General features: G+C 43.9%; 1 protein-coding gene across 3 annotated transcripts in view; it reads left to right on the top strand.

Moving 5' to 3' along the window:
* Positions 1-23,437, top strand: part of LOC149436272 (uncharacterized) — a 56,968-nt gene that overhangs the window by 32,905 nt on the left and 626 nt on the right. Inside the window, exons 6-11 of one of the 3 annotated variants that reach the window (XM_089661785.1) lie at positions 560-709; positions 11,027-11,194; positions 11,274-11,343; positions 12,922-13,000; positions 16,714-16,867; positions 22,497-22,601. In XM_089661785.1, coding sequence (XP_089517911.1) covers positions 560-709; positions 11,027-11,194; positions 11,274-11,343; positions 12,922-13,000; positions 16,714-16,867; positions 22,497-22,601 — 726 coding nt within the window. The remainder of the gene's footprint in view (positions 1-559; positions 710-11,026; positions 11,195-11,273; positions 11,344-12,921; positions 13,001-16,713; positions 16,868-22,496; positions 22,602-23,437) is intronic. The other 2 variants (XM_089661787.1, XM_089661786.1) reach the window with 2 other exon arrangements.

Below are 23,437 nucleotides of genomic sequence, written 5' to 3'. Positions count from 1 at the left end.
TCCCGAGTGCTTTGTCCGGCGCCCTGCCTGCATTTTTACTGTTCTTTCTGCCTGGAAACTGAGAAACGTCCATGGCGTCCAAAAAGCGTCCCTTTAGGTCAGACGCGGTTTTAGACCGGCTAGAGAACAGCGATAGTAAATCAGAACCACTTGCAGAATTGAGTGATAATGATTCGTGGGGGAAATTCCTCATCAGACACTGAAAACGATTCTGCGACTTTGCTCAGCGATGTGCGAACTTGGCGCTATATTTCACATTTCAGTGTTTTTGGTTTGATTATATTATTGAATTAAATTTATTATTATATTATTATTTTTTATGATTATTTATTATATTATAATTTTATGATTTTGTGTTTCAAGTTTTATCATACCCGGGATGTTTACTAGACTCTTGTTCAGACAGATTTCAGTGAGTTATTCCTAAGAATTACAGCCTACAATAAAAAAACAACATATTTCCATGCAAAAAAATGTACCGCTTTGAGCACAGAAATACTGACATAATCAGCTAGGGAGGTTAATTAATAGTAAATGTTCATCAATGTCTTCACTTCAGGCGAAACTCACACAGCAAACACAAGAGTTGTGGAACGCCGGAAAGATTGTGGACATCGGTCAGACGCAGCCTCCAACCCAACCGAAGCGAAAAGAAAGTCTCACCATAGTACAACCTGGCAGGATCAAGAGAGGAAAAGGAGGAACACTGGTAAGATGTAATGACATTCCTCATATATTTATAACAGACTATTGATAAGTATATGGGGAAAGATACTATCCCATCATTCTAGGATGGGCTCTTCGTGGTAAAATTATGGGAGGCTTTACTGAATGCAGTAGCAATGGCAGAATACATTAACCCCTCGCCTATCGGGCACTTTTACCCCTTTCCTACCCAGGCCAATTTTCAGCTTTCAGTGCTGTCGCACTTTGAATGACAATTCCGCGGTCATGCAACACTGTACCCAAACAGAATTTGTATCGCTTTTTCGAGACAGATAACACTTTCTTTTGGTGGTGTTTAATCACCACTGGGGGTTTTATTTTTTTGCTAAACAAACTAAAAAAGACTGAAAATTTTGAAAACATTTTTTTTTCTTAGTTTCTGTTATAAAATGTTGTAAATAAGTAATGTTTGTCCTTCACTGATGTGCACTAATGAGGCTGCAGTGATGGGCACTGATAGGTGGCACTGATGGGCATTGACAGGCAGTGTTCATATATAGCACTGACGGAGACTGATAGGTGGCACTGATGGGCATCACTGGTGGGCATTGACAGGCAGTGTTCATATATAGCACTGACGGAGACTGATAGGTAGCACTGATAGGCGGCATTGACGGTCACCGATAGGTGGCACTGACTTGCATTGATATTTGGCACTGAAAGGCAGCCCTGATGGGCACTGATATGTGGCATTGATGGGCACTGATATGTGGCATTGAGGTGCACTGATGGGCACTGATATGTGTCATTGATGGGCACTGATATGTGTCATTGATGTGCACAGGTATGTGGCATTGATGGGCACTGATATGTGGCATTGAGGTGCACTGATGGGCACTGATATGTGGCATTGATGTGCACAGGTATGTGGCATTGATGGGCACTGATATGTGGCATTGAGGTGCACTGATGGGCACTGATATGTGGCATTGATGTGCACAGGTATGTGGCATTGATGGGCACTGATATGTGGCATTGAGGTGCACTGATGGGCACTGATATGTGGCATTGATGGGCACAGGTATGTGACATTGATGGGCACTGAAAGACAGCACTGATTGGGCTACACTGATAATCAGTGCCCTGATGATCAGTGTAGATGTTCCCTGGAGGAATGCCGCTTACCGACCCTCCTCTCCTCACGTGCTGTCAGCTTAATGAGAGGACTGCCGATAACCGTCATTTTCTATTTACATGCAATCAGCTGTAATTGGACACAGCTGATCACATGATTGAGCCTGTGTCATTGGCTCTTTAGTGCGATCAGTAATCGGCTGTGTCCCAGGGACACAACGCACCGCCGATTGCTGCGGCGCTCACCCCCGGGGGCACGCATGCGCAGCTAGAAAGGGAAGACGTCACCTCTCCTCCTACCGCCGCCACCTTTACCGGGCTTCAGGTACACAGGAAGAGAAATGGATCCTGTTGCTCCCACTGTGTGACGTCAGGAACGGGAAGCGACAAGGATTTCGTCACATCCTGTTTCGGCCCTTTGTTTACCTGGCCGTACCTGGCTAGGGAAGCGGCCAATCAGACCGATCTGTGTCTCTGCGCATTGGAGGCCAGAGGAGAAATTTGGGGTCTAATAGACCCCCATATCTCTCCATAAAGAGTACCTGTCAATGCATGTTGTTCATCCCTTGTAATAGCAATGACGCTGATCAATAACTAGCTCCAGTCCTCTTGTGTAATTCTAGACTGGTAACTTCTAAAAGCTTTTAAAGCTTTGCCTATGGAGATTTTTAGGTACCGTAATTTGGTGCCATTTCACAGGCAGACTCAATTTTAAAGCATGACATGTTTAGTATCTATTTACTCGGCGTGACATCATCTTTTATATTCTACCAAAGAATTGGGTATTCTATTGTGTTTTTGTGCATTAAAATCCATTTAAAGTGTTTTTATTCCAAAAAATGTGTGTTTGAAAAACTGCTGCGCAACTATCGTGTGACATAAAAATATGCAATGCCCATCATTTTATTCTGTAGGGCCTCTGCTAAAAGAATATATAATGTTTGGGGTTCTAAGTTGTTTTTAGCAACAACAAAAAATGATGTTTTTTACATGTAGGAAATGAATGCCAAAATTGGCCCGGACTGGAAGTGGTAAAGGATTTGTACATTTTTAGCATTGCTCTTTAAGCCGCATGAACGACTTAAAAAAAAAAAAAAAATTGCATTGGTACATGTCCCCTATGGCATTGCCTAACCACCTATGCACTTTCTTTAACAATAGCTTGCAAGTTAGCCATGAAAATTCTACCTGAACTTTTCTTGATTCATTTATCTCTGGTGACCATGAAGATATCATATAATATATCATTGCCACCAGCAAGTTTATGTTGACTTTGCGGGGGGTATTTACATACACTCCCCTGGCTGTTGTCAAGCCAACTGTCGGCTTTTGTTATGGGCATGGGGCAGCCATATGGGGTATCAATGGGTAAAGTGGAGGGAGATTGGCGATTATCCCTCTAGTGTAGGGGGTCTCCAAACTTTCTAAACAAAGGGCCAGTTTACTGTCCTTCAGACTTTAGCACGGCCGGACTGGTCAGTGAGCGTTAACAACGCCTCAGGCTTGATGGTCAGTGGGAATCGGAATAGTGCCCCATCATTGGTGTCAGTGGGAGGAATAGTGCCCCATTATTGGTGTCAGTGGGAGGAATAGTGTCCCATCATTGGTATCAGTGGGAGGAATAGTGCCCCATCATTGGTGTCAGTGAGAGGAATAGTGCCCCATTATTGGTATTAGTGGGAGGAATAGTGCCCCATCATTGGTGTCAGTGAGAGGAATAGTGCCCCATCATTGGTATCAGTGGGAGGAATAGTGCCCCATCATTGGTGTCAGTGGGAGGAATAGTGCCCCATCATTGGTGTCAGTGGGAGGAATAGTGCCCCATCATTGATATCAGTGGGAGGAATAGTGCCCCATCATTGGTGTCAGTGGGAGGAATAGTGCCCCATTATTGGTATTAGTGGGAGGAATAGTGCCCCATCATTGGTGTCAGTGAGAGGAATAGTGCCCCATTATTGGTATTAGTGGGAGGAATAGTGCCCCATCATTGGTGTCAGTGAGAGGAATAGTGCCCCATCATTGGTGTCAGTGGGAGGAATAGTGCCCCATTATTGGTATTAGTGGGAGGAATAGTGCCCCATCATTGCTGTCAGTGAGAGGAATAGTGCCCCATCATTGGTGTCAGTGAGAGGAATAGTGCCCCATCATTGGTGTCAGTGGGAGGAATAGTGCCCCATCATTGGTGTCAGTGGGAGGAATAGTGCCCCATTATTGGTATTAGTGGGAGGAATAGTGCCCCATCATTGGTGTCAGTGAGAGGAATAGTGCCCCATTATTGGTATTAGTGGGAGGAATAGTGCCCCATCATTGGTGTCAGTGAGAGGAATAGTGCCCCATCATTGGTGTCAGTGGGAGGAATAGTGCCCCATTATTGGTATTAGTGGGAGGAATAGTGCCCCATCATTGCTGTCAGTGAGAGGAATAGTGCCCCATCATTGGTGTCAGTGAGAGGAATAGTGCCCCATCATTGGTGTCAGTGGGAGGAATAGTGCCCCATCATTTGTATCAGTGGGAGGAATAGTGCCCCATCATTGGTGTAAGTGGGAGGAATAGTGCCCCATCATTAGTATCAGTGGGAGGAATAGTGCCCCATCATTTGTATCAGTGGGAGGAATAGTGCCCCATCATTTGTATCAGTGGGAGGAATAGTGCCCCATCATTGGTGTAAGTGGGAGGAATAGTGCCCCATCATTGGTATCAGTGGGAAGAATAGTGCCCCTTATTGGTATTAGTGGGAGGAATAGTGCTCCATCATTGGTGTCAGTGGGAGGAATAGTGTCCTATCATTGGTGTCAGTGGGAGGAATAATGCCCCATCATTGGTATCAGTGGGAGGAATAGTGCCCCATCATTAGTATCAGTGGGAGGAATAGTGCTCCATCATTGGTGTCAGTGGGAGGAATAGTGCCCATCATTGGTATCAGTGGGAGGAATAGTGCCCCATCATTGGTATCACTGGGAGGAATAGTGCCCCATCATTGGTGTCAGTGGGAGGAATAGTGCCCCATCATTGGTATCAGTGGGAGGAATAGTGCCCCATCATTGGTATTAGTGGGAGGAATAGTGCCCCATCATTGGTATCAGTGTGAGGAATGGTGCCCCATCATTGGTATCAGTGGGAGGAATAGTGCCCCATCATTGGTGTCAGTGGGAGGAATAGTGCCCCATCATTGGTGTCAGTGGGAGGAATAGTGCCCCATCATTGGTGTCAGTGGGAGGAATAGTGCCCCATCATTGGTATCAGTGGGAGGAATAGTGCCCCATCATTGGTGTCAGTGGGAGGAATAGTGCCCCATCATTGGTGTCAGTGGGAGGAATAGTGCCCCATCATTGGTGTCAGTGGGAGGAATAGTGCCCCATCATTGGTGTCAGTGGGAGGAATAGTGCCCCATCATTGGTATCAGTGGGAGGAATAGTGCCCCATCATTGGTGTCAGTGGGAGGAATAGTGCCCCATCATTGGTGTCAGTGGGAGGAATAGTGCCCCGTGGTTGGGGTCAGTAGCAGGAATAACTGCTACAGTACTTTTTGGAAGCATTGCCCTTAGTGCCATACGGGCCCCCCCACTTTAAATCTTCCTCAACATCAACAGCACCACCATCACCTCATACCAGGATAGCCCAGGACTTTGAGCAGTTTTGCGCTGATCACCCCCCTTCATCTCTTCAGTAGTAGGAATAATGCCCGAACTTCGGTGTCAGTGGGAGGAATACTGCCCCATGGTCGGGTCAGTAGTAGGAATAATGCCCAATCGTTGGTGTCAGTGGGAGGTATAGTTCCCCATCATTTGCATCAGTGGAAGGAACAGTGCCCCATTGTTGGTGTCAGTGGAAAGAATAATGCACTGTTGTTGGAGTCAGTAGATGGAACAGTGCCCTAAGGGCCAGATAGGAACAAGCAAAGGGCCACAGTTTGGAGACCACTGCTCAAAACCGATGGCATGTAAATCTATTAAAGCATCATCTATGAATGATGTTGTGTACCAAAGTTTGTTGCTGTTTCACAGGCATGTGCAGTTTTAAGACTTGACATGTTCTACACTCACCAACCACTTTATTAGGTACACCTCTTCGATTGCTTGGTAACACGGATTGCTTATCAGCCAATCACATCAGCAACTCAGTGCATTTAAGCATGTAGACTTGGTGATGATGACTTGCTGAAGTTCAAACTGAGCATCAGAATGGGGAAGAAAGGGGATTTAAGTGACTTTGAATGTGGCGTGGTTGTTGATGCCAGACGGACTGCTCTGAGCATTTTAAAAACTGCTGATCTACTGGAATTTTCATGCACAATCGTCTCCAGGGTTTACAGAGAATGGTCCGAAAAAGAGAAAATATCCAGTGAGCGGCAGTTGTGTGGAGGAAAATGCCTTGTTGAGGTCAGAGGAGAATGGGCAGACTGGTTCCAGATGATAGGCTACAGTAACTCAAATAACCACTTGTTACAACCAAGGTATGCAGAATACCACCTCTGAACGCACAACATGTCAAACCTTGAAGCAGATGGGCTACAGCAGCAGAAGACCACATCGGGTGCCACTCCTGTCAGCTAAGCGCAGGACATGGAGGCTACAATTCGCACAAGCTCACCAAAAGTGGACAATAGAAGATTGGAAAAATGTTGTCTAGTCTGATGAGTCTGGATTTCAGCTGCGACATTCAGATGGTAGGGCCAGAGTTTGGTGTAAACAACATGAAAGCATGGATCCATCCTGCCTTGTATCAACGGTTCAGGCTGGTGGTGGTGGTGTGGTGGATCCATCCTGCCTTGTATCAACGGTTCAGGCTGGTGGTGGTGGTGTGGTGGATCCATCCTGCCTTGTATCAGCGGTTCAGGCTGGTGGTGTCTTGGTGTGGTGGATCCATCCTGCCTTGTATCAACGGTTCAGGCTGGTGGTGTCATGGTGTGGGGGATCCATCCTGCCTTTTATCAATGGTTCAGGCTGGTGGTGGTGGTGTCATGGTGTGGGGGATCCATCCTGCCTTGTATCAATGGTTCAGGCTGGTGGTGTCATGGTGTGGGGGATCCATCCTGCCTTGTATCAATGGTTCAGGCTGGTGGTGTCATGGTGTGGGGGATCCATCCTGCCTTGTATCAATGGTTCAGGCTGGTGGTGGTGGTGTCATGGTGTGGGGGATCCATCCTGCCTTGTATCAATGGTTCAGGCTGGTGGTGGTGGTGTCATGGGTGTATTTACTCAGTGAAACTTCATCTTCTAGATTGTAAGCTCGAAAGAGCAGGGCCCTCGATCCCCTCATGTTTTGCATTGTATTGGTATTGTTCTGTCACATGTTCTGTCCCCCTTTGTAATGTACAGCGCTGAGCGAACTATTGGCGCTTTATAAATACTGTATAATAATAATAATAAATAATAATCTTCTGTATGTCACCAAAAAACTGGATAGTGTACTTTTTACTGAATATATGGGTTTAATAACCCGTTCTGCTAATATCATGTGACATAAAAAATTGTAAGTACCACCATTTTATTGTTTCTGCTGTCAGCAAATATATAATATTTGGGGTTTTTAACTAATCTTCAGGCTTAAAATGTGCATCTTAAAATTTGCAAGAAAAAAAAAATGGCAAAAGAGTTCATGTCCAAAATCGTTGTTGACCTGGGTGATTGAACTCCTTTTATACCTTTTTTTCATTTTGATTATATTTTTGTGAATACCTCGTTTTTGCTACTTTGACATCATCTTTAAAAGTTCCATCCAGTATGTTAGTCTCCACACAATCCAAGGAGCTGTCTGAGCATCATGTAACACTTCCTAATTTTGCAAGTATCCCCGTATCCATAGCAACTCTGAAGTTGTGTTCCGACAACACATTCCGGCTCGGGTTTCTGATAAACCATCCAAAGACCCTCATTAAATAAATCCAGCAAACTGGTCAGTACAGTATTACATCAGTATTAGAACATTGTTAGGATAGCTTGGACCCCATTGAACTTTTTTTCATCTTTAAGTTAAAAATGTTACCGATTTGTCATTTTTTACATAAACTTCACTAACAGTCAGTCTATCAAATGATGGAATTCATCTACAGGGACTGGCAAGAGGAATAACGTAACACGCTATCCGTTCGTAAACTACCCCCCCCCAAAAAAAAATAAACATTTGGGCAATTCTAATTTTGACACTTTATTAAAGCGGAGCTCCACCCAAAAGGGGAAGTTCCGCTTTAAGGACTGCTCCCGCGCTCCCCATTAAGGATTGGCACCTTTGGGGAGTGAGTACCCAAATTTGACAGGTACCCGTTCCCACTGAAATCGCCTAGGAAGGTTTCCTCCCTCCCTGTAGTCTTTTGGGACACGTGACAGGTCCCAGAAGACTACAGGACCATTCATGAAGCGCAGCGCTACTCGCGCATGCGCGGTGGGTACCCGGCTGTGAAGCCGCAAGCTGTCACAGCCGGGTGCTCACACTGAAGATGCCGGCCTCCTGTGATGCAGGACGGCCGGTGAAACGGGCTGCGGGGGACACACCACGGGACCGAGGGACAGGTAAGCGACTGTTTTTTTAAAAGTCAGCAGCTACAGTTTTTGTAGCTGCTGTTATTTTTTAAAAGGTCGAGTGAAACTCTGCTTTAACCCCTAAGCATAAATTCCCTTTGCAAGCCAAAATTCTCCCCAAACAAAAATTTCCCCTCTTCCAGTACTAATGCCCCCCTCCCAGCTCAAATCTTTCCCCCTCCCCAAATCCACCTTCCTAGCACAAACTTAATTCTACCCTTCAGATTTCCCCTCGGAGCATAAATCCTCCAAATTCCCCTCTCCAAGCACAGCACAACACCTTAATTTCCCTTCCTAGCACAAATTCCTCCAATCCTCCCTACTAGCACAAATCCCCTTCCTAACACAAATCCACCCTTTTAGTACAAATCCCCCCTCCAAATCATCCATTCTAGCACAACCTCCCAAATCCTCACCACGCTCAGGGAAGCCGTCCCTCCTGTCCAGCCCTTGTCCCAGTCCTGGCCGTCCTCATATGAATATTCCCGAGGGTCTAACTAGTAGAAGGGCTATATTGTATATTTTTTACAAATATTCGTAGGCTGAAAAAAAAAAGTTTTTATAAATGAAAGAATAAACATGCTCCAAGAAATAACTTCACATCAGACGTAACCCCTTTACATCAGGGTCCCCCATCACATTAAATCCTTGACCACTTTATAAATACCCACAGTGGAAACATAGAACAAGCTGCTGCAGGCTGGGTAAAATTTAGCAGCGGTTCACGTTAAAAACAAAGCGTTTCGTTTGCACACATTTGCAAATATATGCGTAAGCTACGGCGTCCACGTCCTGGCATCCCAGTGTACCGCAGTCCTAATTTGGAGAGTCTCCCTTGTTGGAGCATACAGTTGTGTTCAAAATAATAGCGGTGTGTTGAAAAAAGTGAATAAAGCTCAAAATCCTTCTAATAGCTTTTATTTCCATCCACACAAATGCATTGGGAACACGACACATTCTATTACAAATCACAACATGAAGAAAAATACATCAAATTTGTGTTGTTCCTCTAAAGAAATTGAAGAAAAGTGAATATTAGACGGTTCAAAAAAATCGCAGTGTTTGTATTCTTCTTTACAAACTCAAACATTCACTATATAAACTGAGAAATGTTTGAAGATTTTGCTTTCCTTTGAATGACTTCATGAATATTTGGTTGTAGTCGCACTGTTTCTGAGAACTGCTGTACATCTGTGTTGCATGGAGTCCCCCAACTTCTGGCCCCTGTGATCAGGTATTCCAGCCCAGGATGATTGGACCACATTCCACAGTTCTTCTCGATTTCTTGGTTTTGCCTCAGAAACGGCATTTTTGATGTCACCCCACAGGTTTTCTATTGGATTAAGATCCGGGAATTGGGCTGGCCACTCCATAACGTCCATCTTGTTGGTCTGGAACCAAGATGTTGCACGTTTACTGGTGTGTTTGGGGTCGTTGTCTTGTTGGAACACCCATTTCAAGGGCATTTCCTCTTCAGCATAAGGCAGCATGACCTCTTCAAGTATTCTGATGTATTCAAACTGATCCATGATCCCTGGTATGCGATAAATAGGCCCAACACCGTAGTATGAGAAACATCCCCATATCATGATGCTTGCACCACCATGCTTCACTGTCTTCACAGTGTACTGTGGCTTGAATTCAGTGTTTGGGGGTCGCCTGACAAACTGTCTCTGGCCACTAGACCCAAAAAGAACAATCTTACTTTCATCAGTCCACAAAATGTTGCGCCATTTCTCTTTAGGCCAATCAATGTGCTCTTTGGCAGATTGTAACCTCTTCAGCACATGTCTTTTTTCCAACAGTGGGACTTTGCGGGGACTTCTTGCAGATAACTTGGCTTCACAAATTGAAGAAAAGTGAATATTAGACGGTTCAAAAAAATCGCAGTGTTTGTATTCTTCTTTACAAACTCAAACATTCACTATATAAACTGAGAAATGTTTGAAGATTTTGCTTTCCTTTGAATGACTTCATGAATATTTGGTTGTAGTCGCCCTGTTTCTGAGAACTGCTGTACATCTGTGTTGCATGGAGTCACCCAACTTCTGGCCCCTGTGACCAGGTATTCCAGCCCAGGATGATTGGACTACATTCCACAGTTCTTCTCTATTTCTTGGTTTTGCCTCAGAAACTGCATTTTTGATGTCACCCCACAAGTTTTCTATTGGATTAAGATCCGGGGATTGGGTTGGTCACTCCATAACGTCAATCTTGTTGGTCTGGAACCAAGATGTTGCCCGTTTACTGGTGTGTTTGGGGTCGTTGTCTTGTTGGAACACCCATTTCAAGGGCATTTCCTCTTCAGCATAAGGCAGCATGACCTCTTCAAGTATTCTGATGTATTCGAACTGATCCATGATCCCTGGTATGCGATAAATAGGCCCAACACCGTAGTATGAGAAACATCTCCATATCATGATGCCTACACCACCATGCTTCACGGTCTTCACAGTGTACTGTGGCTTGAATTCAGTGTTTGGGGGTCGTCTGACAAACTGTCTCCGGCCACAAAAATTCTTTTCTGTAGCCACATGAGGTGAAATTGAAGGCTTGGTTGGTTGAATTTTCGAAGTCAATGGTGGCCCCATCAATTTACAATACGTACAAAATTTCTCATTTTCTAAAGAAAATTTGCTCGGAATTCGACGCGTGTATGGCCTGCATTAGTTTGGTTTGGTGATGCTTCTGTCTCATGTGTTTTGTAGGCCAGTAGGATTGCGTTGCTGCACTCTCTAGCAAACATCGAGCAATGGGCCATAGACCTGTCCTGGGACATTATTGCACGTTTTGCTCAATTCCAACTAAAATCAGGAGAGAAACTTCCAAGAGAGTTCTTCTCAGACTTTGTGAAGGTGGCCGGAGATGAAGCAAAGGTTTGTAGTCTGTTGTTTGGAAAATAAATCCCCTGACTATATTCGATTGACCTAACATGCAGCTTCATCTCTTTCTCAGCATTACTGCCTTCTACAGAAGCGCCTTACAGAGCTGGGCAGTACTTTTGGTGATCTTCCTGTGCACAATGGTACGTTCTTATTGCACTGTATCCTGCACTGTCAGATGACCGTTCTGTTTATAAATCACTGTAGGAATGTCTCAAGCACAAAAAAAAAATCTCATCATTTGTATTTATACTTTTACTTGCTATGATCATCACCTCCATCTATTGGCCATGACGTGATATTTCCCTAAAATATCCCAGTCAGGAAAATACTGTACTATGACCACTAGATGGAACTGACGATCATAGAAAGTAAGGCCCCATGTACACAGGACACTTCTGTACGATGGAAACTGACTACTGGAAAACATAGGAAAAAAAATATGTTTAGCTGCGTTTGCATAGTGCGTTTATACGCCTTTGCGTTTTAGAAGCGTTTTTTAAAGATTAGCACAGGAGAACCTCCCAGATGCCCAGATTGCACTGAAAAGTGGTAAATTATTAACTATTTCAGACTTTCAGAGAAATACAGAGAGTAGAAGCAGAGACAGCAGTATGTGTTGAGATTAGCTTAGGTGTGAGTTGCTCATTAACATTTCTTTTGTTTCCAAGGGTGGGAAAGGTGTCTGGTGGAGGGAGTCATTAAGGCCACCTGGCATGGGGTCTTCGTGAGGAATTTGAGGTGTGAATGGTCATTAACATATCTTTTATTTCCAAGGGTGGGAGAGGTCTGAGGTGTGAATTGGTCATTAACATATCTTTTGTTTCCAAGGGTGGGAGAGGTCTGAGGTGTGAATGGTCATTAATGTATCTTTTGTTTCCAAGGGTGGGAGAGGTCTGAGGCGTGAATGGTCAATAACGTATCTTTTATTTCCAAGGGTGGGAGAGGTCTGAGGTGTGAATGGTCATTAACGTATCTTTTATTTCCAAGGGTGGGAGAGGTACAAGGTTTAATGGTCAATAGCGTATCTTTTATTTCCAAGGGTGGGAGAGGTACGAGGTGTGAATGGTCATTTACGTATCTTTTGTTTCCAAGGGTGGGAGAGGTCTGAGGTGTGAATTGGTCATTAACGTATCTTTTGTTTCCAAGGGTGGGAGAGGTCTGAGGTGTGAATTGGTCATTACAATGTGTGACAGGTAGGAACATCCTGTGTTCAGTGTTTTGTCCATCTGAGTACCTTGAAAATGCTTTGCATGCATTGTTCATGATGAAAAAAAGCTCTGGACAGCATCGGGAACTGGAAGAGTTAAAAAAAAAATTTCAACCACTTATAAATGCGATTTTGCCGCGTTTAAAAGCATTTTGCGTTTGAAACTCTGATAAAATCGGCTGCTGAACACAAGTTTGGTGCGTTCAAAAAAAACAACTGTAAACTCAAATGCCTGTAAACGACTGTAAACAAATATGTGTACACGGACACATAGGAGAACATTAGGGAGAGTTCAGGGGCTGCTGAAAAAAACGCTGAACAGCTCCTGCACGTGAGTTTATCAGCTGCAGTGTACATGAGCACTAAACATATTACACAAATCACATTGATTTTTTTTTTTTTGTGACTTGAGGCATTCGCACAGCAATGTTTTTTTTAATACCTACACCCCTGTATGTTGCATTTATTACAAAGTAGGGACCTGTGATTTCATATTTTATATATCTTTCAGGATTGTGGCAGTCTGCGTCGGATACTGCTCATGACCTCCTTGGACGTTTGGCTATTGTACATATGGTCCATGAAGCCAGGTATGGGTACAGAATGCAGCCTTATTCTACACTCTAGGTAGACCCTGGGTTTCTTTCCTTCTTTGATCATTAGCCACATGGAGTTTGTATGTTTCGAAAAGAAAAGAGAAGAAGCGCCTCTAAGTGCAGTATAGGTTACTTTAATGGATAACAGATGTAGAACAGCTAACATGTTTCATTGAGACACCATGTCTGCGTCAGCGTTCCAGACGCCATTTTAGAAGACTACACACGCCGGCCGGCTCTTTCCTACATGCACGGTCTTCCGACTGCAGACACTGCTGGCACAGCACGGACACGGCCGTCCTCCCATCTTTTTGAGCTTGCTTTTATCATGAAAAGTGTGAGTTGTTCTACATTTGTTATCCATTAAAGTAACCTATACTGCACTTAGAGGCGCTTCTTCTCTTTTCTATTCTATACAGAGTTTTGCTACTACTACATGAGGCTTGCCCTAGTGCTTTATGGACTTTTGTTGCCCTACAATGGACTCTTTTACAATTCCTAATAGCTGGGTGATAGCACTGTGCGCTGATTGTTCTCAAATTGAGTTTCTTGTTAGTTTGTATGTTTCGCCTAGGTTTACATTATGTGAGATTTTTTCCAATGAATGCAAAGCATTCTCGGATTGGACAAGGGCAAGAGGAGGAACGGTGAAGTCATGATCTCCACCTTGTCCAATAGAAGAACACTTTGCATTTATTGAGAAAATGCAAAGTGTCCCCTGAGTGGCCAGAAAGCGAGTGGAGATCGCTAGAGTAGAGGTGCCAATACAGTGATTTCATGCTAAAAGAGGGATCCCACCGGTATGGTATAGACATGGTTACATTGGTCCAAGCTGTATTAATGTACCTATGTAAGAAACTGCCATACAGTTGCAAGAAAAAGTATGTGAACCCCTTGGGATTACGTGGAGTTTTGCATGAATTGGGCATAAAATGTGCTCTGAACGTCATCTAAGTCACAACAATAGAAGGACACAGTCTGCTGAACATAATACTACACAAACATTAGATGTTGCGATGGTTTAATTGCACATAACATGTAAACATTCACAGTGCAGGGAGGAAAAAGTATGTGAGGCCCTAGCTTAATGACTTCTCCCAGAGTTAATTGGAGCCAGGAGTGAGCCAACCTTGACTCCAATCAGTGTGATGATATTGGATGTGTTGCTGACAGCTGTCCTGCCCTTAAAAAACACACACCTGTTTTGGGTTTACTGGTTTCAAGAAGCACTGTCTGATGTGAACCATGCCTCGCAGAAAAGAGCTCTCAGAAGACCTACGATCAAGAATTGTTGACTTGCATGAAGCTGGAAAGGGTTACAAAAGTATCTCCAAAAGCCTTGATGTTCATGTGTCCACGGTAAGACAGACTGTCTACAAATGGAGAAAGTTTAGCACTGTTGCTACTCTCCCTAGGCGTGGTCGTCCTGTAAAAATGACTGCAAGAGCACAGCGCAGAATGCTGCATGAGGTAAAGAAGAATCCCAGAGTGTCAGCTAAAGACCTACAGAAATCTCTGGCACATGCTAACATTTTTGTTGACACATCTACAATAAGGAAAACATTAAACAAGAATGGAGTACATGGGAGGACACCACGGAGGAAGCCATTGCTGTCCAAAAAGAATATTGCAGCACGTTTGAAGTTTGCAAAAGAGCACCTGGATGTTCCACAGCACTACTGGCAAAATATACTGTGGACAGATGAAACCAAGATTGAGTTGTTTGGGAAGAACACACAACACTATGTGTGGAGAAAAAAAGGCACAGCACACCAACATCAAAACCTCATCCCCACTGTGAAACATGGCGGAGGGAGCATCATGGTTTGGGGCTGCTTTGCTGCCTCAGGGCCTGGACGGATTGTTGTCATTGATGGGAAAATTAATTCCAGAGTTTATCAAGACATTTTGCAGGAAAACGTACGACCATCTGTCCACCAACTGAAGCTCCGCAGAGGATGGGTGATGCAACAGGACAATGACCCAAAGCATACAAGTAATTCAACAAAACAATGGCTGCAACAGCACAGAATACGCCTTCTGGAGTGGCCCAGTCAGAGTCCTGACCTCAACCGATTGAAATGCTGTGGCATGACCTTAAGAGAGCGATTCACACCAGACATCCCAAGAATATTGCTACACTGAAACAGTTTTGTGAAGAGGAGTGGTCCAAAATGACTCCAGATCGTTGTGCAGGTCTGATCTGCAACTACGGGAAACGTTTGGTTGAGGTTATTGCTGCCAAAGGAGGGTCAACCAGTTATTAAGTCCAAAGGTTCACATACTTTTTCCTCCCCGCACTGTGAATTTTTACATGTTATGTACAATTAAACCATGGCAACATCTAATGTTTGTGTAGTATTATGTTCAGCAGACTGTGTTCTTCTATTGTTGTGACTTAGATGACGTTCAGAGCACATTTTATGGCCAATTCATGCAAAACTCCACGTAATCCAAAGGGGTTCACATACTTTTTCATGCAACTTTTACTGAAACTCATCTTTAATATTTGCTGTGTATGGTACATGAAACAGAGAGTGGTGTTCATAGTCAAGTTTACATTATGTGAGTGCAAAGCGTTCTCTGATTGGACAAGAGCAAGAGGAGGAGCGGTGAAGTCATGATCTTCACCTTGTCCAATCGGAGAACACTTTGCATTTATTGAGAAAATGCAAAGTGTCCCCTGAGTGATGCTTATGCTAAGTGAGCAATCTCTCGTGTCCACAATGCAGCAGGGCAGATACTGGGCACAGGGCCCGAAAGCTAGTGGAGATCACTAGAGTAGAGGTGTCAATACAGTGATTTCCTGCTAAAAGAGGGATCCCACCGGTATGGTATAGACATGGTTACATTGGTCCAAGCTGTATTAATGTACCTATGTAAGAAACTGCCATAACTGAAACTCCTCTTTAATATTTGCTGTGTATGGTACATGAAACGGAGATTGGCGTTCATAGTCGGGTTGCAAAAAAGATACACAATCCTGTACCCACAGTTGATCCAGAGGAATGCAAAAAACCCTATAAAGCATGATCCAGTTTGTTGCAGAGGAGGAAAAAAATGTCTTCCGGATTCACCAATCGGATATTTCTTGGATCAGTTACCCCTGGTGTTATTACCTATAAATATTTGTATTCAGGGCTTTGTTTTGTGTATCTAGGAAAGAATCCAAGCCTTTTTAAAAAATCTACTGAGCTGGCCAGAACTGGTTTTTAAGAGAGTCTTAGACCTTAAAAGAGCCGTGCGTGACAGACAGCCCAGAAATCTCAAAGAACTGGAAGACTTTTGTAAGGAAGAATGGGCAAAGATACCTCAAACAAGAATTGAAAGACTCTTGGCTGGCTACAAAAAGCGTTTACAAGCTGTGATCCTTGCCAAAGGGGGCAGTACAAGATATTAACTCTGCAGGGTGCCCAAACTTTTGCAGACGCCATTTTTTTGTTTTCTGTTATTTTGAAAGTGTAAATGATGGAAATAAAATCTAACTTTTGTTGACATATTATAAGAATGTCTAATCTGTAATTTGATGCCTTTTGGAGATTTTTCCATCTTTCCTTGGCTTCTTTATGCACATTAATACAAATTTTTAGCTGGGGTGCCCAAACTTTCGATCCCCACTGTACTATCAATCTACAGCTTCAGTGTGTGCCTCACATTCTGTTCTTAGTAATATTGGAGTATTAATTGTGTGGGGTTTTTTTTTTCAGAGGTCTGGACGTTCACCCGCAGACATTACAGCGATTCTCAGCTCAGGGGGATGAAAGCTCAGCCCAGGTACTGGAAGTCATTTACACTGATGAGATCACTCATGTGGCAGCTGGTCTGAAGTGGTTCACTTACATCTGTGCCGAAGAGCAGCGGGTGAGTAATGAATATTGGCACCAAATCAGACTAAGTTGCTCATCAGCCATCAGGGCTATGCTCTGTGATTCTCTCTCTAATAAAAGGTGTTCATTATTGCAGTTTTTATGAATTTTGTGCACATTTCTTTTACAAATTTAAATATTCTATTTGCACATAATATAATGCTACACTTTAAGGCCCCATTTACACGGGACACTTCTGAACAATGGAAACTGATTGCTGGAAAACGTAGGTTAAAAAACGTCTGTTTAGCCGCGTTTGCATAGCGCGTTTATGCGCATTTGTGTTTAGAAGCGTTTTTTTAAAGATACGCATAGGAGAACCTCCCAAATGCCCAGAATGCACTGAAAAGTGGTAAATTATTAACTATTTCAGAGAAATACAGAGAGTAGAAGCAGAGACAGCAGTATGTGTTGAGATTAGCTTAGGAGTGAGTTGCTCATTAACATTTCTTTTGTTTCCAAGGGTGGGAAAGGTGTCTGGTGGAGGAGTCATTAAGGCCACCTGGCAGGGGGTCTTCATGAGGAATTTGAGGTGTGAATGGTCATTAACATATCTTTTGTTTCCAAGGTTGGGAGAGGTCTGAGGTGTGAATTGGTCATTATAATGTGTGACAAGCTTGGTAGGAACATCCTGTGTTCAGTATTTTGTCCATTTGAGTACCTTGAAAACGCTTTATATGCATTTCTCATGCTGAAAAAAGGCTCTGGCCAGCATCGGGAACTGCAAGAGGTAAAAAAAAAATTGCAAACGCTTATAAATGCGATTTGCTGCTTTTTACAAGCGTTTTGCGTTTGAACCGCTGATAAAATCGACTACTGAACGCAAGTTTTCTGCGTTCAAAAAAAACAACTGTAAACTCAACTGCCTGTAAACGACGATGTGTACATGGACACATAGGAAAACATTAGGGAGAGTTCAGGGGCTGCTGATAAAACGGCTGAACAGATCCTGAACGTGAGTTTATCAGCTGCAGTGTACATGAGCTCTAAAGCTGAAAAAATTTTAATGTACTGTAGTACCAGAATGTGTATGAGAAACCCTCAGAGCAGTAGACCTCCTGTGAAACAAATATTGCAATTAGCATGTAATGTGTTCCCACATGTAAACCATAAATTTAAAAAAAATGCAGCGCAATACTATGAACTCAAATACGGTGCTAATAAATCCAACGTGCATATGTGAATAGTGAAAAAAAAAATTATATTTTGCTTCTCGGCAATAATATGTGCTACATCACACATATTTAAACACATATACCGTATTTTTCGCTCCATAAGACGCACTTCCTCTCCCCCCCCCCCCCCCCATGTGAGTGCGTCTTATGGAGCGGCCAGTCTGGTATTTCCACTGCCGCCATGTCAAAATACCGGGGCCGGCCGCTCAGCGCTGCAGCGGGACCGTACCTGTTCCTCTATCCAGCGGCGCACTGTCTTCCCGGCTTCTGTAGTGTGGGCACTGGGCTTGACAGTCGGGTGCCAAGTGCGCATGCGCAAGAAACGGTGCTCTTTGTGAATGGTAAGGTGGCACCTGGGACACATGACAGATCCCAGAAGCTGCCGGACCAATCACAAAGCGCAGCGCTTCTCGCTCATGCACACTGGGCACCCGGCTGTCAAGCCCAGCGCCCCCACTACAGAAGCCGGGAAGACAGCGCGCTGCTGGATAGAGGAACAGGTAAGATCAAAGAACAACTCCGCGGAAGTAAGAGCGGGTACCTGTCAAATTCAGGTACCCGCTCCCCCCCCTCCCCAAAGGTCAGCAGTCATCTCCTGTACTGTCCACAGTCTCTGGTCATCCCTGTGCTGTCCCCGCAGTCTCTGGTCATCTCCTGTACTGTGTCCGCAGTCTCTGGTCATCCCCTGTACTGTCCACAGTCTCTGGTCATCCCTGTGCTGTCCCCGCAGTCTCTGGTCATCTCCTGTACTGTCCCCGCAGTCTCTGGTCATCTCCTGTACTGTGTCCGCAGTCTCTGGTCATCTCCTGTACTGTGTCCACAGTCTCTGGTCATCCCCTGTACTGTCCGCAGTCTCTGGTCATCTCCTGTACTGTGTCCGCAGTCTCTGGTCATCCCCTGTACTGTCCGCAGTCTCTGGTCATCTCCTGTACTGTGTCCGCAGTCTCTGGTCATCCCCTGTACTGTGTCCGCAGTCTCTGGTCATCTCCTGTACTGTGTCCGCAGGCTCTGGTCATCCCCTGTACTGTGTCCGCAGTCTCTGGTCATCTCCTGTACTGTGTCCGCAGTCTCTGGTCATCTCCTGTACTGTGTCCGCAGTCTCTGGTCATCTCCTGTACTGTGTCCGCAGTCTCTGGTCATCTCCTGTACTGTGTCCGCAGTCTCTGGTCATTCCCTGTACTGTGTCCGCAGTCTCTGGTCATTCCCTGTACTGTGTCCGCAGTCTCTGGTCATCCCCTGTACTGTGTCCGCAGTCTCTGGTCATCCCCTGTACTGTGTCCGCAGTCTCCGACCATCTCCTGTAATGTGTCCGCAGTCTCTGGTCATCCCCTGTACTGTGTCCGCAGTCTCTGGTCATCCCCTGTACTGTGTCTGCAGTCCATTAGTTCAGAATATTTTTTTTCCTGTTTTCAGCCTCTAAAACCTAGGCGCGTCTTATGGAGCAAAAAATACGGTACATAATTGTCCATAGAACTGCATATACCAGTGATAAATGAATAGTGTATACAAATACCAGCTTGGACCAATGCCAGTATGTATGTACCATATCTATGGGATCCCTGTTGAAGCTGGAAATCTCTGTATTAGGCAGCACTACCCCAGTGATCTCCACTAGCTTCCAGGTTCCATGCTGAGCAGCTGCCCTGCTGCATTATGAAAACAGGAGTTCACTCCCTCAGGATGGGCACCATTCAGAGAATATTTTGCATTTTCTTAGTGAATCCAAAGCATTCTTTGATTAAATCAGACAAAGTGGATTGGTGACGTCCAATCAGGAAACGGTCTGCATTCATTGAGTAAATGCAAAGCATTCTCTGAATGGTGCCTATGCCAAGCAAGCAACCTCGGCAGGGCAGCTGCTCAACCCAGGACCTGGAAGTTTGTGGAGATCCTTGGAGCAGTGGTTGAATTGAAGACTAATTGGTGCTGTGCTATTTCTAGGTGATAAATAAACTGTGGTATTTATACCCCACACAGTGTAACTTATACTGAAACTTGTAAAAATGAATATACACAAAATCACAATAAAATAATTAAAAAGAATGCAAATGAAAACATCCAAGTATGTGGATAATAGTGAATACCACCCAAATGTAAAAAGGTGTAACCTAGGTACACCACTGGAACTAAATAGGTGACTATGGGTGAAAAAAACACAAATACTAAGTAAGGGAAAAAAAAATATATAATTTGTTTTGTTTTTTTTACTTCTTTTTGAATTGTGCCCAAAAAAACATGATATGATCCTATTGAGGATCTCAAAACTCAGTGATACAAGTATAACAACAACAAATTCTATCCTGTAACTGATTAGTTGCTATAGGAAATGTTCTCAAAATTTAAGTGTTCACAGTGAACATAATGAAAGAAAAAATAAAATTAAATAAAGAGTAGAAACTTGTGTAGATGAAAAATAAAGCTGCAAAGTTTTTTCTGCAACGCACATCTATTGCTGAAATCCGCTGAAACTTACGGATTCAAGTGAAAATGTGATGAATAGAATACATGTGAAATCACAAAACAGTGACCCCTAAATTAGGGGTATGTGAAATAGTGTAAAAGTGACTTAAATAATATGAACACAATGGGTCCTGAATAGCATACAAAGGACCCGATAACAAGAAGTCCCATGAACTACATACACTCCAGCCAAAATGTGAAGTCCAATGCACCTTAAAACTGTGAAGGTGTTTTGTAGTTCTTAGATAGTGCTGGTATTGTGAAGGCGAATACACAATGCAATAGGATCCATTACTAGGTGAAATGCCCCCTCACCTCCATGGAGTGACCCTGCAGGGCCAAATTAAAACTAAAATTGCCATAACTAAACTTCAAGGGGTTGTAAAGGCTCAAGGTTTTTTACCTTTATGCATGAAGGTTATCAAAAAAAAAAACAAAAAAACCTTCTTTGTGCAGCAGCCCCCCTAATACTCACCTGAGCCCCCTCTTGATCCAGCAATGTGCACTGCAGTCTCGGCTATACAGGGACTCCCCTCTCCTCATCAGCTGAGACAATGGCTCCCGCTGCTGTCAATTACAGCCACGGAGCAGCGGCTGGGGAATACGCATGCTTGGATGCCCCCATAGTAAGCTGCTTGTTGTGGGGGCACCCGACAGGAGGCAAGGGACTTGAGAAGAGGAGGATCAGGGCTGCTCTGTACAAAACCACTACACAGAGCAGGACTTTTTTTTTTTTTTTTTTGTAAAAATAAAAGCTGAAAGTGATTCTAAAGGCTTACATTTTAAAGTAAACCTATCATCAATCTGGGCAATGGAATCTGCACTCTTCAGGTAAATACAGAGGTTGTCTTCGGCACTAATGGCATGCCAATACAATCTGAAGAGCCCAAGAAAAAGGTAGCTAATGTTTATACACATCTCACATATTTGTATTAGTACCTTTTTGAAACATTAATTATTTTTATCTTAATCACCTCCCGCCCACCATATAAGGAAATGACGGGCGCAAGGCGGTTCTCTCGTTCCGAGAGGATGTCATATGAAGTCCTCTCAATCTAACCGCGTGCCCCGGGGGCGTGCAGCGTGGCGTTCGTGGTGCTCTGTGTCCCTGGGACACAGTGCAGTGCGGCGATCGGTGGTACACTGTGTCCCTGGGCCCATCATGTGTAGCCCCATCATTGCCACCTGCCAGTGCCCATCAATGCCACATATCAGTGCCCATCTGAGCTGCCTTTCAGTGCTGTCTATCAGTGCCACCTAAACAGTGCCAGTCAGTGTTATATATGAGTGCTGCCTTTCAGTGCCGCATATCAGTGCCCATCACTGCAGCCTCATTAGCGCACATCAGTGAAGGAGAAAAATCACTTATTTACAAAATTTTATAACTTTTTTTTTTTTTCAAAATTTTTGATTTGTTTAGCAAAAAATAAAAAATCCAAAGGTGATTAAATACCACCAAAAGAAAGCTTGGTCTCAAACAAATTATAAAAAATTCATATGGGTACAGTGTTGCATGACTGCGCAATTGTCATTCAAAGTGCGACAGCGCTGAAAGCTGAAAATTGGCCTGGGCAGAAAGGGGGCATAAGTACGCTGTAGTCAAGTGGTTAAACAGTTCCATCAAAGGAATATTATTATTATTATACAAGATTTATGGCGCCAACAGTTTGCTCAGCACTTTACAATATAGGGGGAGACAATACAGATCAATACAAGAGGGATAGGAGAGCCCTGATCCTTGGAGCTTACAATCTAGGAGATACAGCTATCGTGCCTTTTCTGATAATCCTGTTATGGCAGTGGTCTTGTATAGTGTGTGATAGTACGGGGGGATCCATAGCCCCCCATTCCTCATGTGTCCAAGACCTGTAACCTGTCTGGTGTCATATAATCTATGAATATACAAACATAAAAGCTCCTGTGCATGCCCAGCCTCAGGCTGGAAGTACAGGTATAAATATTGATGGTGCAATCTTCTCTCTCTCTTAGGACTGCTTATCCACATTCCATGAACTGGTACCATTATATTTCAGAGGTTACCTGAAGCCACCCTTCAACACTGAGGGCAGGAAATCAGCTGGGATGTCAGAAGAGGTAATATTTAGCCAAGCTGAACACGGGGTGGGGTTGGGAGAGATTCAATAAAGCATTTGTGACACTTTTCCGACGGCGTAGTCCCTTTAAAAAATCCCGAGGATAATTTATGAAAGCCTTGCAACAGTTTTGGTGAGAGCTCTGCCACGTGATCGATTTCAGGTAGTTATCTGCACCACTTTAAAGTGATATTAAAGGTAGATATAAAAAAAAAACCATGTCATACGTACCTGCTCTATGTAATTGTTTTGCACAGAGCAGCCCAGATCCTCCTCTGCTCCGGTCCCAGCCCTTCCCTCCTGCCAAATGCAAGCACCCAAGCAGGCTCACTCCTGAGCCGCTGCGCTGTCTGTCCATTCACACACAGCGTGGCTGGGCTCCACCCTCTGCTCTCTCCTCATTGGCTCACTGGCTGTGATTGACAGTAACGGGAGCGACGCTCGTGCACATTACTGGATTGGGCTCAGGTAAGTATTGGGGGAACTGCTGCACAGAAGTTTTTTTTTTTTTTTACCTTCGTGCATAGAATGCATGAAGGTAAAAAACCTTGAGATCTTTTTCCTAACTCTTATTTCATGGGTATAGGCCATCTATATTGTATTATGTATGTTTTTCCCAACCAGACTCAGGATGACCGGTTGAATCAGTATGGTTTTTTTTTTTTTTTTTTTCAGCATTGGAATCTCATGCGTATTGAATTTCTACTGAATGCCATAAGCTTGATTGTTCTTATGTACCTTTTATTGTTTATACTTTTGTACGATTTCAATAAACGCAACTGTTAAAAAAAAAAAAAAAAAAAATGTAATGTGGGTACAGCATTGCATGACCATGCA

This window comes from Staurois parvus, unplaced genomic scaffold, assembly GCF_062004578.1.
Source record: "Staurois parvus isolate SC_StPar_1 unplaced genomic scaffold, SC_StPar_1.0 ptg001384l, whole genome shotgun sequence".
In the NCBI taxonomy this organism is placed as follows: domain Eukaryota; kingdom Metazoa; phylum Chordata; class Amphibia; order Anura; family Ranidae; genus Staurois; species Staurois parvus.
This window is presented reverse-complemented; position numbering and strand designations above follow the sequence as displayed.